The sequence below is a fragment of the Panthera leo genome, chromosome B3 (genome assembly GCF_018350215.1).
Source record: "Panthera leo isolate Ple1 chromosome B3, P.leo_Ple1_pat1.1, whole genome shotgun sequence".
In the NCBI taxonomy this organism is placed as follows: Eukaryota; Metazoa; Chordata; class Mammalia; order Carnivora; family Felidae; genus Panthera; species Panthera leo.
The window spans coordinates 70,936,806-70,951,938 of NC_056684.1; the positions used below are offsets into that span (position 1 = coordinate 70,936,806).

The 15,133-nt window shown below is 36.9% G+C and overlaps 1 protein-coding gene across 1 annotated transcript; it reads right to left on the reverse strand.

Annotated features, from left to right (window-relative positions):
- Positions 1–5,321: 5,321 nt before the first annotated feature.
- On the reverse strand, positions 5,322–6,278 carry LOC122221259 (olfactory receptor 11H6-like). The gene has a single exon (XM_042940573.1). The coding sequence runs from the start codon at positions 6,264–6,266 to the stop codon at positions 5,322–5,324; it is 945 nt and encodes a 314-aa protein (XP_042796507.1). The 5' UTR covers positions 6,267–6,278.
- Positions 6,279–15,133: the final 8,855 nt, after the last annotated feature.

Genomic DNA, 15,133 nt, shown 5'->3' on the forward strand with positions numbered 1-15,133 from the left:
CGAGGTCGGGCTCTGTGTGGACAACTCAGAGCCTGAAGCCTGCTTCGGATTCAGTGTCTCCCTCTCTCTCTGCCCCTTCCCCACTTGTGCTCTGTCTCACTCTCAAAAATAAACAAACATTTAAAAATATTTTTTTTAATGTACCAAAAGGGGCACCTAGGTGATTCAGTCAGTTAAGCGTCTCTATTTTTTTTTTAATGTTCATTTTATTTTTGAGAAAGAGAGACAGTGTGTATTTTTGAGAAAGAGAGACAGAGCCCGATGCAGGACTCAAACTCACGAACCACGAGATCACGACCTCAGCCAAAGTCAGACGCTAAATGAACTAAGCCACCCAGGCGCCCCAAAGCATCTGACTCTTGATTTCAACTCAGGTCATGATCTCATTGTTCATGACAGCATGGAGCCTGCTTGGGATTCTCTCTCTCCCTCTCTCTCTCTGCCCACTCATGCTCATACTCCCTTTCTCTCTCTCTCTCTTTCTCTCTCTCTCTCTCACACACACACACACTCCCTCTCTCTCTCTCAAAATAAATAAACATTTTTTAAGTACCACAAAGAATAAAATACCTAGAATAAACTTAACTAAAGAAGTGAAAGACCTGCACTCCTAAACTATAAAACAATGATAACAGAAATAAATGATCACACACACAAATGAAAGGCAACACATGCTTATGTATCAGAAGAACCAATATTGTTAAAATGTCCACACTACCCAAAACAATCTACAGATTCAATGCAATCCTTATCAAAATACCAGAAACACATGGGCACCTGCCTGGCTGTTTCTTGACTGACTCCCGCTTTTGGCTTTCAGGTAATGGGACTGAGCCCCTCATTGAGCCAGGTGTCAGGCTTCACACTGAGTGTGGAGTCTGCTTGGGATTCTCTCTTTCTCTCCCTCTGCCCCTCTCCCCCATTCGCATGCTTTCTCTCTAAAATAAAAATTAAGAAAAAAAAAACATTTTTCATAGAACTAGAACAAATAATCCTAGAATGTGTAAGGAAACACAAAAGACCCCAAATAGCCAAAGGAAATTTGAAAAGAACAAATCTGGAGGTATCACAATTCCTGACTTCAATGTATTCTACAAAGCTATAGTAATTAAAATAGTAATGGTACTGGCAGAAAATAGTCATATAGATCAATAGAACAGAATAGACAGTCCAGAGATAAAACCATGCTTTTATGGTCAATTAATCCACAACAAACGAAGCAAGAATACACAATGGGAAAAAGACAGTTTCTTCAACAAAGGGTGTTTGCAAATCTAAACAGCTACATGCAGAAGAATGAACTGGACCATTTTCTTACACTACATATAAAAATAAACTTAAAATGGATTAAAGACCTAAATGTGACAGGTGAAACCATAAAATGCCTAGAAGAAAACATAGCCAGTAATTTCTTTGACATCAGCCTTAGCAACATTTTTCTAAATGTTTCCTCTGGCAAGGGAAACAAAAGCAAAATTAAACTATTGGGACTATGTCAAAATAAAAAACTTTTGGTCACCAGGTGGCTCAGTCAGTTATGGGTCCAACTTTGGCTTGGGTCATAATCTTGTGGTTCATGAGTTCGAGCTCCCCATTGGGCTCTCTGCGGAGCCTGCTTTGGATCCTCTGTCTCCCTCTCTGCCCCTCCCCCACTCATGCACAAGCACGCACACAGGCAGTCTATCTCTCTCTGTCTTTCAAAAATAAACATCAAAAAAGAGACTGCTTACATAATAAAAATTCTCATTTGAAATCATGATAAAATATAAAAAATAAAATATAGTAAAAAATATAAAAAATACAAAATCATAATGAAAAAAATAAGACTTTTGCACAGCCAAAGGGGTGGCAATGAAAAGTGGTGCAGCCAGTGTGGAGAAGAGTATGGAGTTTTCTCAAAAAATTAATAACAGAAATACCATATGATTCAATAATTCCACAGTCAGGCAAAAAAAAAAAAAAAATTCCACTGCTGGGCACTAACCCAAAGAAAATGAACACAACTTCATAAACATATATGCGCACATCTCTGTTTTCTTGCATCATTATTTAAGACAGCCAAGATATGGAAGTAACCCAAATGTCCACTGATAGACGAATGAACAAAGAAGAATTGGTATATACATACAATAAAATATTATGCAGCCATAAAAGAAAGAATGAGATCTTGTCATTTGGGAGAACATGGATGGACCTAGAAGGTATTATGCTAAGTGAAGTAAGACAGAGAAAGACAAATACCATATGATTTCACTTATATGTGAATTTAAAAAACAAATGAATACGGGTGCCTGCATGGCTTAGTTAAGCGTCTGACATCCACTTAAGTCATGGTCTCATGGTCCGTGGGTTTGAGCCCTGCATCAAGCTCTGTGCTGACATCTCAGAGCCTGGAGCCTGCTTTAGGTTCTGTGTCTGCCTCTGTCTCTGCCTCTCCCCTGTTTTCCCTCTGTCTCTCTCTCTCAAAAATAAAGAAATATTTTTTAAAATTAATAAAAAATAAAAACCAAATCAATAAACAAACAAAAGCAAAATCAGACCTATAAATACAGAGAACAAACCCAGCTTTGCCAGGGGGGAGGGGATTGAGAGGGATGGGCAAAATGAGAAGTGAAGAGGAGTAGAAGATTCAGGCTTCCAGTTGTGGAATGAATAAGTCACATGAATAAAAGGTACACTATAGGAAGTATAGTCAGTGTTGTTATAAGTGTTATAGTGTTGTATGGTGACAGTGTGGTATGGTATACACTTGTGAGCACAGCATAACATATAGAGCTGCTGAATCACTATGTTGTACACTTAAAACTAATGTAACATTATGGGTCAACTATGCTCAAATTTAAATATATATATATACATATACATATATACATATATGTATATATTGAGTTTTCTAGCCCATAAACAGGTTATATATTTAAATTTATTTACATCTTTGATTTCTCTCAGCAACGCTTTTTAGTTTTCATTGCATAGGTCTTTCACATCTTCTATCAGATTTACTTCTATTAAATATTTTTGTGACTTATATTTTTTTTTCAACGTTTTTAATTTATTTTTGGGACAGAGAGAGACAGAGCATGAACGGGGGAGGGGCAGAGAGAGAGGGAGACACAGAATCGGAAACAGGCTCCAGGCTCCGAGCCATCAGCCCAGAGCCTGACGCGGGGCTCGAACTCACGGACCGCGAGATCCTGACCTGGCTGAAGTCGGACGCTTAACCGACTGCGCCACCCAGGCGCCCCTTTTTGTGACTTATAAACGGTGTTTTTTAATACCAACATCTAATTGTTCCTAGCAACTGCATATAGAAATAAAGAGATTTTTGTATATGGATCTTATATCTTGACATCTAAAAAATCTTATTTTTATTTAATACTTCTAGTAGCCTTTTTTGTAGATTTCATTGAATTTTCTACATAATCATTTCATATCTAATGAAAGACAATCTTCTATCTAGATGACTTTTGTTTTTCCTTTGTCTGATTGCACTTTCAGTATAATGCTGAATAGAAGTGATGAGAGCTGGGGCACCTGGGTGGCTCAGTTGGTCGAGCGTCCAACTTCAGCTCAGGTCATGATCTTGTGGTCTGTGAGTTCGAGCCCCGTGTGGGGTTCTGTACTGACAGATCAGAGCCTGGAGCCTGCTTTGGATTCTGTGTCTCCCTCTCTCTCTGCCTCTCCCCTGCTCATGCTCTGGCTCGCTCGCTCTCTCTCTCTCTCTCTCTCTGTCAAAAATAAGTAAACGTTAAAAAAAAAAAGAAGTGGTGAGAGCAAACATTCTTGTCTTGTTCCTGATTTTAGAGGAAAAGCATTCATTTTCACAAGTATGATGTCAGACTCAGGGTTTTGAAAATGTCTACTACAGATCAGAAAAGTTTCTATCCCCAGTTTGCTAAGAACTTTTCTCAGGATGGGTGTTAACTGGAATATAGTTTCATGTATGCAGATATATTACATATTACTTAGATTTTTATGTACCAACTTGCTCATTTAACTACATTATCTAATACAATTTAAATGGGGAATTTGCTTTAAAGAAAATTTATAACTGGGAACTTGACTTTTTACCAATATAAGATTTTATGAGTCACAAATCTTCATTTCACTCCTTTTCTTTTTAAATTAATATTTCTCTTTCTTTTTTTTATTTAATATTTATTCATCTTTGAGAGACAGAGAGAGACAGAGTGTGAGTGGGGCAGGAACAGAGAGAGAGGGAGACACAGAATCTGAAGCAGGCTCCAGGCTCTAAGTTGTCAGCACAGAGCCCAACACAGGGCTCGAACTCATGCATGGTAGGATCATGACCTACGCCAAAGTCGGATGCTTACCAACTGAGACACCCAAGGTGAGATTTTTATTAAATTACAATTTTTATTAAGCCTTACCCTTAGTATATAGTATTGAGCAGGCTTCCCCAAAGTTCAGATAAAATATTCTATTGTGACCTTGAAGTTTCTAGTAATCAGATTCCTATCTCTCCAGTTTCATATACCATTTTCTTCAGGATGGCCAAAATTAACCTTTATTATCTTTGAAAAACCCTTAATTACACCTGCACTTATGTGGAATTTAATTCCCCTAGATTTATGCATGGCTTATTCCCTTACATTAAAATATCACCTCCTCACAAAAATACTCTCTGATACTCTGATCTAAATTATGCCCTATCCTACCACTACAATTTTTGTATTGATTCTCTGTTTTTCCTCTTATAGTACCTCTGGTATTATAGATCTTTGAGTTATCTGCTTATTAACTGTCTCTCTCATGATAATGTGAGTTTCACAAAGGGAGGGATATCAGAGAGGCAAATGAATGGGTGAATTAAGTGTACCAACCCCAGAAGCCAACTGACTAATTTATTTTTTGACTGAACTGTTAGGTCAAATAACCAGGGAGCAGTCATCAAATTCATCTGCATCTGTCTTCATCTCAATCTCTTAGAATCACTGGCTTTTCCTCTTTTGGGCTGTGCATTCAACTCAACCTCCCTTCACATGAAACTAACCCAAATTGTGATGCCCCTAAGTGCTAACCATTTTAAAAATGTGATCCTGTTTCCAGGTATCTTAATTATCTTGCATAGATAAAAGATAAGAAGAATGTAATCTGGTCCTTACTTTATAAATGGAGGATTTCAAAATTGACTCAGGAAAAGAAACTTCTCCTACTGTCATTAGTGTTTGAGTCACCTTTAGTAATCACTGTAGCCTCCTTCACTTTTCCCAAATATATGTCACATATTTATCTAAAATAGTGGCTCTATAAGATGAGTCTGTGGATTGGGGCTGGTCTAGGTACACTAGAATGAGTACTCATTTGCTTTGACTAATTTTTGTGCACATATGAATTTTTCTCAAGGCAGCCTTCACGTCATTGTTCCGGAGACTATAGATCAGTGGGTTTATAAGTGGAGTCACTGATGAGTAGAACAAGGTTACAATCTTCTGTATCCCAGCTGCATTTCCAGAGGTTGGGCTGATGTACATGACCATGATGGATCCATAGAAGAGAGACACCACAGCCAGGTGGGAGCCACAGGTGGAGAAGGCCTTACATCGGCCAGCTGCTGAAGGGACACGCAACACTGCTCTGAGAACCAGGGTGTAGGACCCAAGGATGAAGAAGAAGCTGATGAAGATAATAAGAGAGCTCAATATAGAACAGGAAAGCTCAATTCCAGGGGCAGGGATGCAGGACAGAGCCAGAAGAGGACCAGGGTCACAGACAAAGTGGTCAATGGTATTGGGACCACAAAAGGGGAGTTGTGTGATAAAATAGATAGGGACTGGATAGCAGAGGAAGGCTGTGACCCAGCAGAGGGCCACCAGGTTCATGCAGAAGTGGCTACTCATGATGTTAGGATAATGGAGAGGCCGACAGATGGCCAAGTACCGATCAAAAGCCATGAGGGGCAGTAAGAAAGTCTCAGTAATGCCCATGGAGAAGAAGAAATAGAACTGGAAGAAGCAAGCAGTGAAAGAGATGGTTTTGGTCTCAGATAGGAAGTTCTTTAACATATTGGGAACAGTGGTGTTGATGTAACAGATCTCCAGGAATGAGAAGTTGGCCAGCAGAATGTACATGGGGGTGTGAAGCCTGTGATCAAGCTTCACTGCACAGACAATGGCCCCATTCCCCATCAGTGTCAGGATGTAGGACACAAAGAACAACACGAAAAGGAGGACCTGAATCTCTCTGGAGCACGGAAAACTCAGTAGTATGAATTCGGTCACTGTGCTGACTCCTGACATATTCATGGCTTCCTAAAGGGGTAGAGAGGAAGAAGTGTCAATGACAAAGATGACCTTAATCCTCAGGAATATTTCCTTTGTAGAGATCCCAGACTCCTTCAGATTTTGTAATTCCATTAAATAAATAATATAACTATACTACTAAAGACTATCAACCTTTCAGAGTGCTGGTATGATCAGATTTTGAATCTCTGTATTCTCCCATTTCTCTTTCAGAATTTTCTCATGGTAAAAGAAAAGATCTTATGTGATAAGCAGCTTGAAGAATGTTAATGACAGTACTAACAAAAGTAGGTAAGTAAGAAAATCATGTACTTTTATCTATAGATTAAGATATATAGACCCTTAAAATTTGACACAGAATTTCAATTACTTAAATCTTTGGAATCAGAGATAAAAAAGTTAGGCATCAGAAGAGGGAGAAAGGTAACAAGGTGCAGAAATATTTATATATTTCAGTGTTATTCTGGATCAGTGTTGGAATTATAAGTTTTGGCATCCTAAAATCATCCAATAATGGAGACAAAAACATCAAACGTACCATCTATTATTCAGTGTTCATCATGGTTAAGTAAATAAAAATTTGAACTCCCAGACATCTACATAATGGCTTTCATATTGGTTCTTTTACCTGATGAATTAAAATACTTCTATAAAATTTTGGTCTAGGTTAAATCCCTACTTACAGGTAGAAAAACTGAGCATGTATCTGGTATATTATTTGAGGATTTTTGAGGGTTTTGCCTAAAGTGTCATGATACTTAGTAAAGCCTCTATTTTGGGTTATGGATAGAGGCAGAGGCTCACAAATGTCAGATAATCCCAAGCAGAGACCTCTGGGAACCAGGAACAGTGGTGGGAGCCATAAACTGTCCCTCTAGACAAGGATTCCCCTCCTACTTCCTCACTCCCTCTGTTGCCCACATCCTACTTTAGATGTGGAAGGTTGCATTGTTTTGGGAAGTTGAAGAATTTTTTGAAAATTTCCTTCTCTGCTTTAGTCGTAGATGTGTGATTTCCATGTGTGAAAGCAAAACAAAGCCTATGAAATTGTCTACAATTCCATTGTTAGTAGTTTTGTCTTAATTTATTAATTTATTTTAGGATCCCCTTCACTAGTGAAGGACAGTCATCATTTGGACCTAAATGACCCAAGTGACACGATTGAGTGATGACATTTATTCAAGAAAAATATAAGTGCAGAATACAGATTATTTTAATTATTCTAGCTAAGAATATTTATTAATGTATTAGTTATAAAATGCATGACTTTCCAGATTGCATAATGTCATAGCTTTAAGGGTGATCTTAATGATTTCAATTGGTGACACAAGGGATCAGGGAAGTTCAGAATTTTCCACATCACACTTCACTGTAAGACTCCTCTTTGGTCTGTGACTGGATCATGTTTGGCAATATCAAGCATTGAGTAATTCCTCTGTAGCAGGAATTCATTGTAACCCAGAAGTCAAAGAATCCATGAGGAAAGAGGTGTAAAAGGAGGCAATATTTGGTGAATAATGTCTATGAAGATTGCAATGACTTTGTAAGCCATGTGGGAATGAACCCACCAAGTGGGCGTGTTCAGTCATGTTTTCCCTCCTCGAAATGGCTGATCATCTGCTCTGTGGCAGAGCCGAACACGGCTAAAATAAGAGAGAGCTGAAGTTTTTTCTGCCCTGCTCCTCATCGCCACTTTGCCAGTCATTTCCAGATGTCACTTCCCTAACATGCTGTTTCCCCCAAAGAGCTGGTTCTGACTGGGTATACCTCCTGGTTACTATGGTTGGACTTTCCATACTTCCTCATCCTCATGTCTCTCACATCCTTGATTCCCAGCCCTCTTAGTTGCAAAGATGAATGTCCTTACATTCTTCATGTAACTTGAGGTGCTATTGTTTCCACAAACACATAAAAGAAGGCAGAGCTAGAAGACACACCTAAGAACTCTCCTAAACTTGTATCTCTTCCAAACCCACCTCCTCATAGAACTGGCAGGTCTGACCTGAAATCTTCTGTTTGCACTGCAGCAAGAGGCAGGCACGATGGAGGATGTGGCATCCTTGGCAGCCAGCAGCCCAGAGAAGGTGTTTACATTGCTGGGCACAGGACATTCATTTGGAGAAAAATTGGCATATATGCTACACAACAGAGACTTATTTATGTTTCTCTGAAATCTGTATCTGATTCCTCCTAAGGGATATAGTCTCCTGGGACCAAAAGTGAGAATTCATGGCAGAAGATTATCAGTTATATCCCCAATGTTCTCTTCCCTCAGGAGCCCACTGATTGGCCTTTGGAACTCAGTTTCCCACTGGTGATCAGAAACTCTCATGCTATTCTTAGAGCCAATGTCTATTTTGTTCAATAGACAAATTACTCTTATGATGGTGCAATCACTACAGCAACACCTGTTTAGCTGTAATATAAGTTTTTTGGTTATCTTTGTGTTCCTTTATATTCAATTTTATTCATTTTTTTTTTTGAGATTTGAACTCTCTTATCTATCAGTTTCAGAGTTATGAAATCAGATCTCTCATCCTCATTCCTATTGACTCACTGAGTGGCTTGAAAAGGGTTATTCCCTTTCTTTGGGAGCAGGCTTTCTCTCCTAGGTCAGCTCTGTTCTGCTAATAAGACACCAATAAGTAAAATTCACTGCGTGAGTTAACCTCACTTTGATCAGATTTTGCTTATGTATCCTGAAGCTGTGTTGTTAGGTACCTCCTACCTTTTTTTCCTGGAGAAATGACCCCTTTTGAATCATATAGTGTCCTTCTTTCTGGTAATGTTATTCATTCTGAAGTCTACTTTGTCTAATATTAAAGTGGCTATTCCAACTTCTTTTTGTTCAATGTTTGAATCGTGCATGTTTTTCTAGTATTTTACTTTTAATCTATTATTTTTATTTAAAGAGGACTTTTTATAGACAGTATTTTGTTGCATCATCCTTTTTCTAATTTATACTCTCAGTCTCTTAATTAGTTTCTTTAGATCATTTATATTTAATCTAATTTCCAATGTGATTGGATTACAATGACCATTTTGCTAATCACATCTTTATTCTATCTATTCAGTTCTTTTTTCCCTTTTTTTTTTCCTGCCTTCTTTGTGTTATTTTTTATGAATCTACTGTAACTCCATCACTTCCCTATTATTTTTATCTGTTAAAATATTTAAAATTGTTTTTCTAGGGTTTAAAATATTTAGTCGGAGTCTAAATTCAAATAATATCATACTACTTCATGTGTTGTGAAAGAGACTTACACCAGTATATCCCCAATTCCTCACTCTCATCCTTTGGGGTATTTTTATGTTATAAATTTTACTTTTACTTATGCCATAAACACAAAATATTGCTACCATAAATGTTTCTTTTATTCCATTCCCAATACTTTTCATTTCTTTGGTGGATGCACGTGTCCATCTGGTATCACATTCCTTCTGACTGAAAAATTAAACATTATTCATAGTGCAAGTTTACTTGGCAGTAAATTTTCTAAGTTTTGTTTTTATAAGAAAGTATATATTTCTCCTTCATTTTTTCCTGCTTTATTGAAGTATGATTGACAAATAAAATTTGTATATTTTAAGTCACACAGCAAGTTTTTTAAGATATACAACATGATGATTTAATATATGTATACATTGTGAAATGATTACCACCTCAAGTTACTTAACACATTTCTCACTTTTCATACTTAATTGCATTGAGTCTATAGACGACCTATATAGATATAGGATGGGCATTTTAATAATATTAATTCTTCTAATCCATGAACAGGATATCTTTCCATCTGTTTGTGTCTTTCTTCAACTTCTTTCATCAATGTCCTAAAGTTTTCAGTGTATAGATCTTTCACCTCCTTAATTAAATTTATCCCTAGGTATTTTTACTTTTTGATGCTTGGAAGCAGGAGTGTTCCTGGTCCATGGCTGAGTTAAACAGCCATTTCAGGATCTACAGTTGGACCAAGCTCATAGGGCCTGCTTCAGGGACATGAACATGTGTCTACGACCCAGTCCCTTGGCATTACTAGGGCTAGAGCTGGGTCACAGGGCACTTCAGGGGCCATAGCCAGACTGAGGTTGGCAGGCACAGGCAAGTGTGACCCCTACCATGTCCTTTGGTGGATGGATGGTGTTGGTGGTGAGACTAAGGCCAAATATAGTTTAGCCAAGTCCACAGAGAGATGGGGCTGTTTCTGAATCTATACTTAGGAACCAGGTGAGTCTGCCACCTGGGCATGGATCTGCCTACTCAAAATGGTCCTCTTTGATCATGGGCTGCACTGGGGTTTCACAATCTCTTATACAGATCTCAAAGCTTCCACTTTGTCTCATGTATGGCTGCCAAAGTATTGTTACTAAGGATGATACAAGGCCACCATTACCTTGATACCAAAGCCAAAAAAAGACACTACAAGAAAACTACTGCCTATATCCCCAATTAATATACATGCAAAGAATTTTCAACAAAATATTAAGAAACCAAATTCAACAATACACTAAAAGGATCATAAAACCATGATCAAGTGGGACTTATCCTTGGGACACAAGGATGGTTTGACATAAGCAAATCAATATACATGATACACCACATTAACAAAATGAGGGATAAAAATCTTATGATCATCTCAATAGATGTAGAAAAACCATTTGAAAAAATACAGTACCCTTTCTTAAAAAAAACTCTTAAAAATGTGGGTATAGAAGAAATATACCTAAACATCATAAAAGCCATATATGACAAGCCCACAGCAAGCGTCATACTTAATGGTCAAAGATCAAAAGCTTTTCTGCTAAGATTAGAAACAAACAAAGGTGTCCACACTTACCATTCCTATTCAATGGTAGTCCTGGAAGTCCTAGTCAGAGCAATCAGTCAAGAAAAAGAAATAAAAGATATCCAAACCAGAAAAGAAGGTAAATTGTTTCTGCAGATTACATGATCACATATATAGGAAATCCTACAGACTCCACCAAAAAATTATTAGAACTATCAATAAATTGAATAAAATTGCAGGATAAAAAAATCAACATATGGAAATCAGTTGTGTTTATATACACTATGAAATATCTGAAAAAGAAATAAAGAAAACAATCCCATTTACAATAGCATCGAAAACAATAAAATACTTAAGAATGAATTTAACCAAATAAGTGAAAGATCTGTACACTGAACACTATAAGACTTTGATGAAAGAAACTGAAAAAAGACAATGCAATCCCTATCAAAATTTCAATGGTATTTTTTAACAGAAAGAGGAAAAAAAACCCTAAAATTTGAATGGAACCACAAAAGATCCTGAATATGCAAAGCAATCCCAAGGAAGAACAAAGCTGGAGGCATCACACTTCCTGATTTCAAGCTATACTGCAAAGCTGTTGTAATAATCAAAACAGTAAGGATATTTGTACAAAAATAGGCACAGAAACATACAGAACAGAATAAGAGCCAAGAAATAAACCCTTACAAATATGGTCAGCTAATATTTAACATTAGCTGTTAATATTTAACAAAGGAACCAAGAATACTCAGTGGGGAAATGGTGTAGAGTATCACTGAACATCAAGTTCACTTAAAAGCTACCCCAAGATTTTCTCATTGGTCATCACTGTCACCTTTTCCTAGGAATCATATTTTAAAGAAGTGGTTAAAAAGAGCCCTCAGTGATACCACCTTACACCTGTCAGGATGGCTAACATTAACAACTCAGGCAACAACAGATGTTGGCAAGGATGCGGAGAAAGAGGATCTCTTTTGCATCGTTGGTGGCAATGCAAGCTGGTGCAGCCACTCTGGAAAACAGTATGGAGGTTCCTCAAAAAACTAAAAATAGAACTACGCTATGACCCAGCAATTGCACTACTAGGTATTTATCCAAGGGATACAGGTGTGCTGTTTCAAAGGGACACATGCACCCCCATGTACATAGCAGCACTATCAACAATAGCCAAAGTATGCAAAGAGCCCAAATGTCCATCGATGGATGAATGGATAAAGAAGATAAAGAAGATATATATATATATATATATATATATATATATATATATATATATATATATATACACATATATATATATACACCATATGTATATACATATATATATATGTATATATATATATACACATATGGTATATATATATATATACATATATATGTATATATATACCATATGTATATACATATACATATATATATGTATACATATATATATACACATATGGTATATATATACATATACACACACTATATATATACATACACACAATGGAGTATTACTTGGCAATCAAAAAGAATGAAATCTTGCCGTTTGCAACTATGTGGATGGAACTGGAGGGTATTATGCTAAATGAAATTAGTCAGTCAGAGAAAGACAAAAATCATATGACTTCACTCATTTGAGGACTTGAAGAGACAAAACAGATGAACATAAGGGAAGGGAAACAAAAATAATATAAAAACAGGGAGGGGGACAAAACAGAAGAGACTCATAAATATGGAAAACAAACTGAGAGTTGTTGGAGGGGTAGTGGGGGGGGGGATGGGCTAAATGGGTAAGGGGCATTAAGAAATCTACTCCTGAAATTATTGTTTCACTATATGCTAACTAATTTGGATGTAAATCTTAAAAAAAATAAAAATTAATTTTAAAAAAAGAGCCCTCAGAAGAAACCTTTATTTTTTCAGAAGAAAAACAAAAGACTAACGATAAAAAAAATCTCTTCTCGTGTTTGCACTGATTTCAAATTCCCCACTAGAAAGTGAAATCAAAATGAAAACTGACAATTTGACTAGATTAGTCAATTAAATGACTTCTGCCATCTTGAATTTCAGTCACACAAGGCAGTTCCTATCTGGTACTGACTACCAGGTCATTACATTACAGAAAAATATAGTGAATTTAACTTTAAAGTTATTCACAAACATGTCTCAGTTTCAGAATTCAAATCATGGGCAAATTTTCCATTTATTTATGGCACTTATCTCCACTGAGGGTGATTCTTTAGTGGAATGCAATCTCTTCAATAGAAAGCATCCTGAAATTTACTCAGTATTTCCCCCTGGATTCTCTGTTTCACAACAGAGCTAATCTACTAGGAGCTAATCTACCAAAACCTGGATGAGCCTCAAAAACTGGAAAGAGGATGCACTCCAGGGGAAACATGAGGAAGTCTTCGAGTTTTAGAGTAATCCCTGAGAGGGATTAATCCCTGAGATTAAACACAGCTTTACATGTTACAAGATCTCAGCAAACTCGTAGAGAATACGCTTCTAGAGCCTCCAGAAATTAAGGAAGTCCAGCGAACCATATATAATGCCCTCACCTGGAGTTTTCCTCATCAAAGCCAGTGAAGAGAAGATGCCTATATGTTCAACTCCTCTGTGTCCATCCCTTTTTCCAAGCTGAGCCAGGAAATCCATCATTGTATGTAAGAAAAAGGGACTAATTGTCCATATTACAACCACTGCTGTGATATACTACAGGCTGCCTTTTACTCTGTAAATCTGATTAGTCATTTTTTCTTGGTAGTAGCACAGTGTGAACATTCCATATATGAATACGTGACATTTACATTCCTTGGGTAAAAAGTCATGCACCCTCTGTGAAGCTTATCTGTAAAACGAAACGTTAAAGTAGATTATCTGGACCATTTTTCCCCACTATTATTTTTTTATTATTAAGGACCATCTTCTGAAAATACTCTCACTTTCCAAGAGTAATTAGGTGTTATATTCTTCTCTAACACAAACTGAGAAGACAGTGTATCAAGCGAAGGACATTTGGAAGGAGGCTATTTAATCAAACTATTATTCTTGAGGTGGCCATCCAAGAATGCTGAGTTGATTGGTTGGTTAGTTTCTTGTGTTAGAAAGGAGGTATGGAAAAGCTAGGATTGTAGCTCATATAATGATTTATAAATGCCAAAAACGTGAAAATGGCATTTTTTTAATGGTATAAAATGGTAAATACACCATTCTAATGCCCTACCTATTCCCAGCAAGTACTTTTGGAGGCCTTAGAGGGTAGAGTGATACAGAACTTTATGAAGTCAGTTTATTTCATCAGTGGTTAAAATAAAAATTGATTACCCTGGCTTTTCAATTACATTCCCAACCCTTTGATTATCCTATTATACTTACCAACAGCTTCACCAAAGGCTACAGGAAAAATAATGTTTCTGCTAACAAATTTTACAGGGTACAGTTGCAGAAAAAAATGAAATTAAGTGTGAAGTTGTTGATTATAATGGAGAGTGTCCTGAAATGTTATTCACATTAAGAAGGCATGGCATGGCCCATTGTTTCAGAAAGAATCATAGGAAGCACAGATCTCAGGATTCTGATTCCTAGTTTGAATCTGTCAATCTGGACTTAGTTCCTGACCTGTAGCAGGGAAATTGATTTATTTATGCTTCATAAATAACAGTCTGGGAATTATCCATTGAGCACCTTATTCAGTGAAGGTGGTTAACAAATGTATTTCAAGTTCAACATTGATTGGAAAACTGTCCAACTTTAGAACCTGGGTGCTCAAGCCTCCTTTTTATGCTTCCTTAAAAACCACCAACAGGGGACTAGTGATACTAAAGTCCAGATCTTCTCTGTTCTTATTTGCTTTTCAAATTTCTTTATCTTCCATTCCTGACAGTTACATCTAGTGACCTCCACTAGACAAGGCAAGTGGTTTGACAAGTTTAACAAGAAAACTCAATATTGAAACTACCATTTTTAAGATTCTTACTCAGTGCTTTCTAATATTAATTAATTGCAAGATTACTCTGTTGTTTAAACACAAAACTTGGTACCTTTTTGTTCAATTCTTAAATACTATTGAAAAGTACATGCCTATCCAAATATTTGAAA

What these genes read in the sequence shown, in the direction of transcription:
- LOC122221259 (XM_042940573.1), bottom strand. Translation starts at nt 6,266, where the DNA reads ATGAATATGTCAGGAGTCAGCACAGTGACCGAATTCATACTACTGAGT.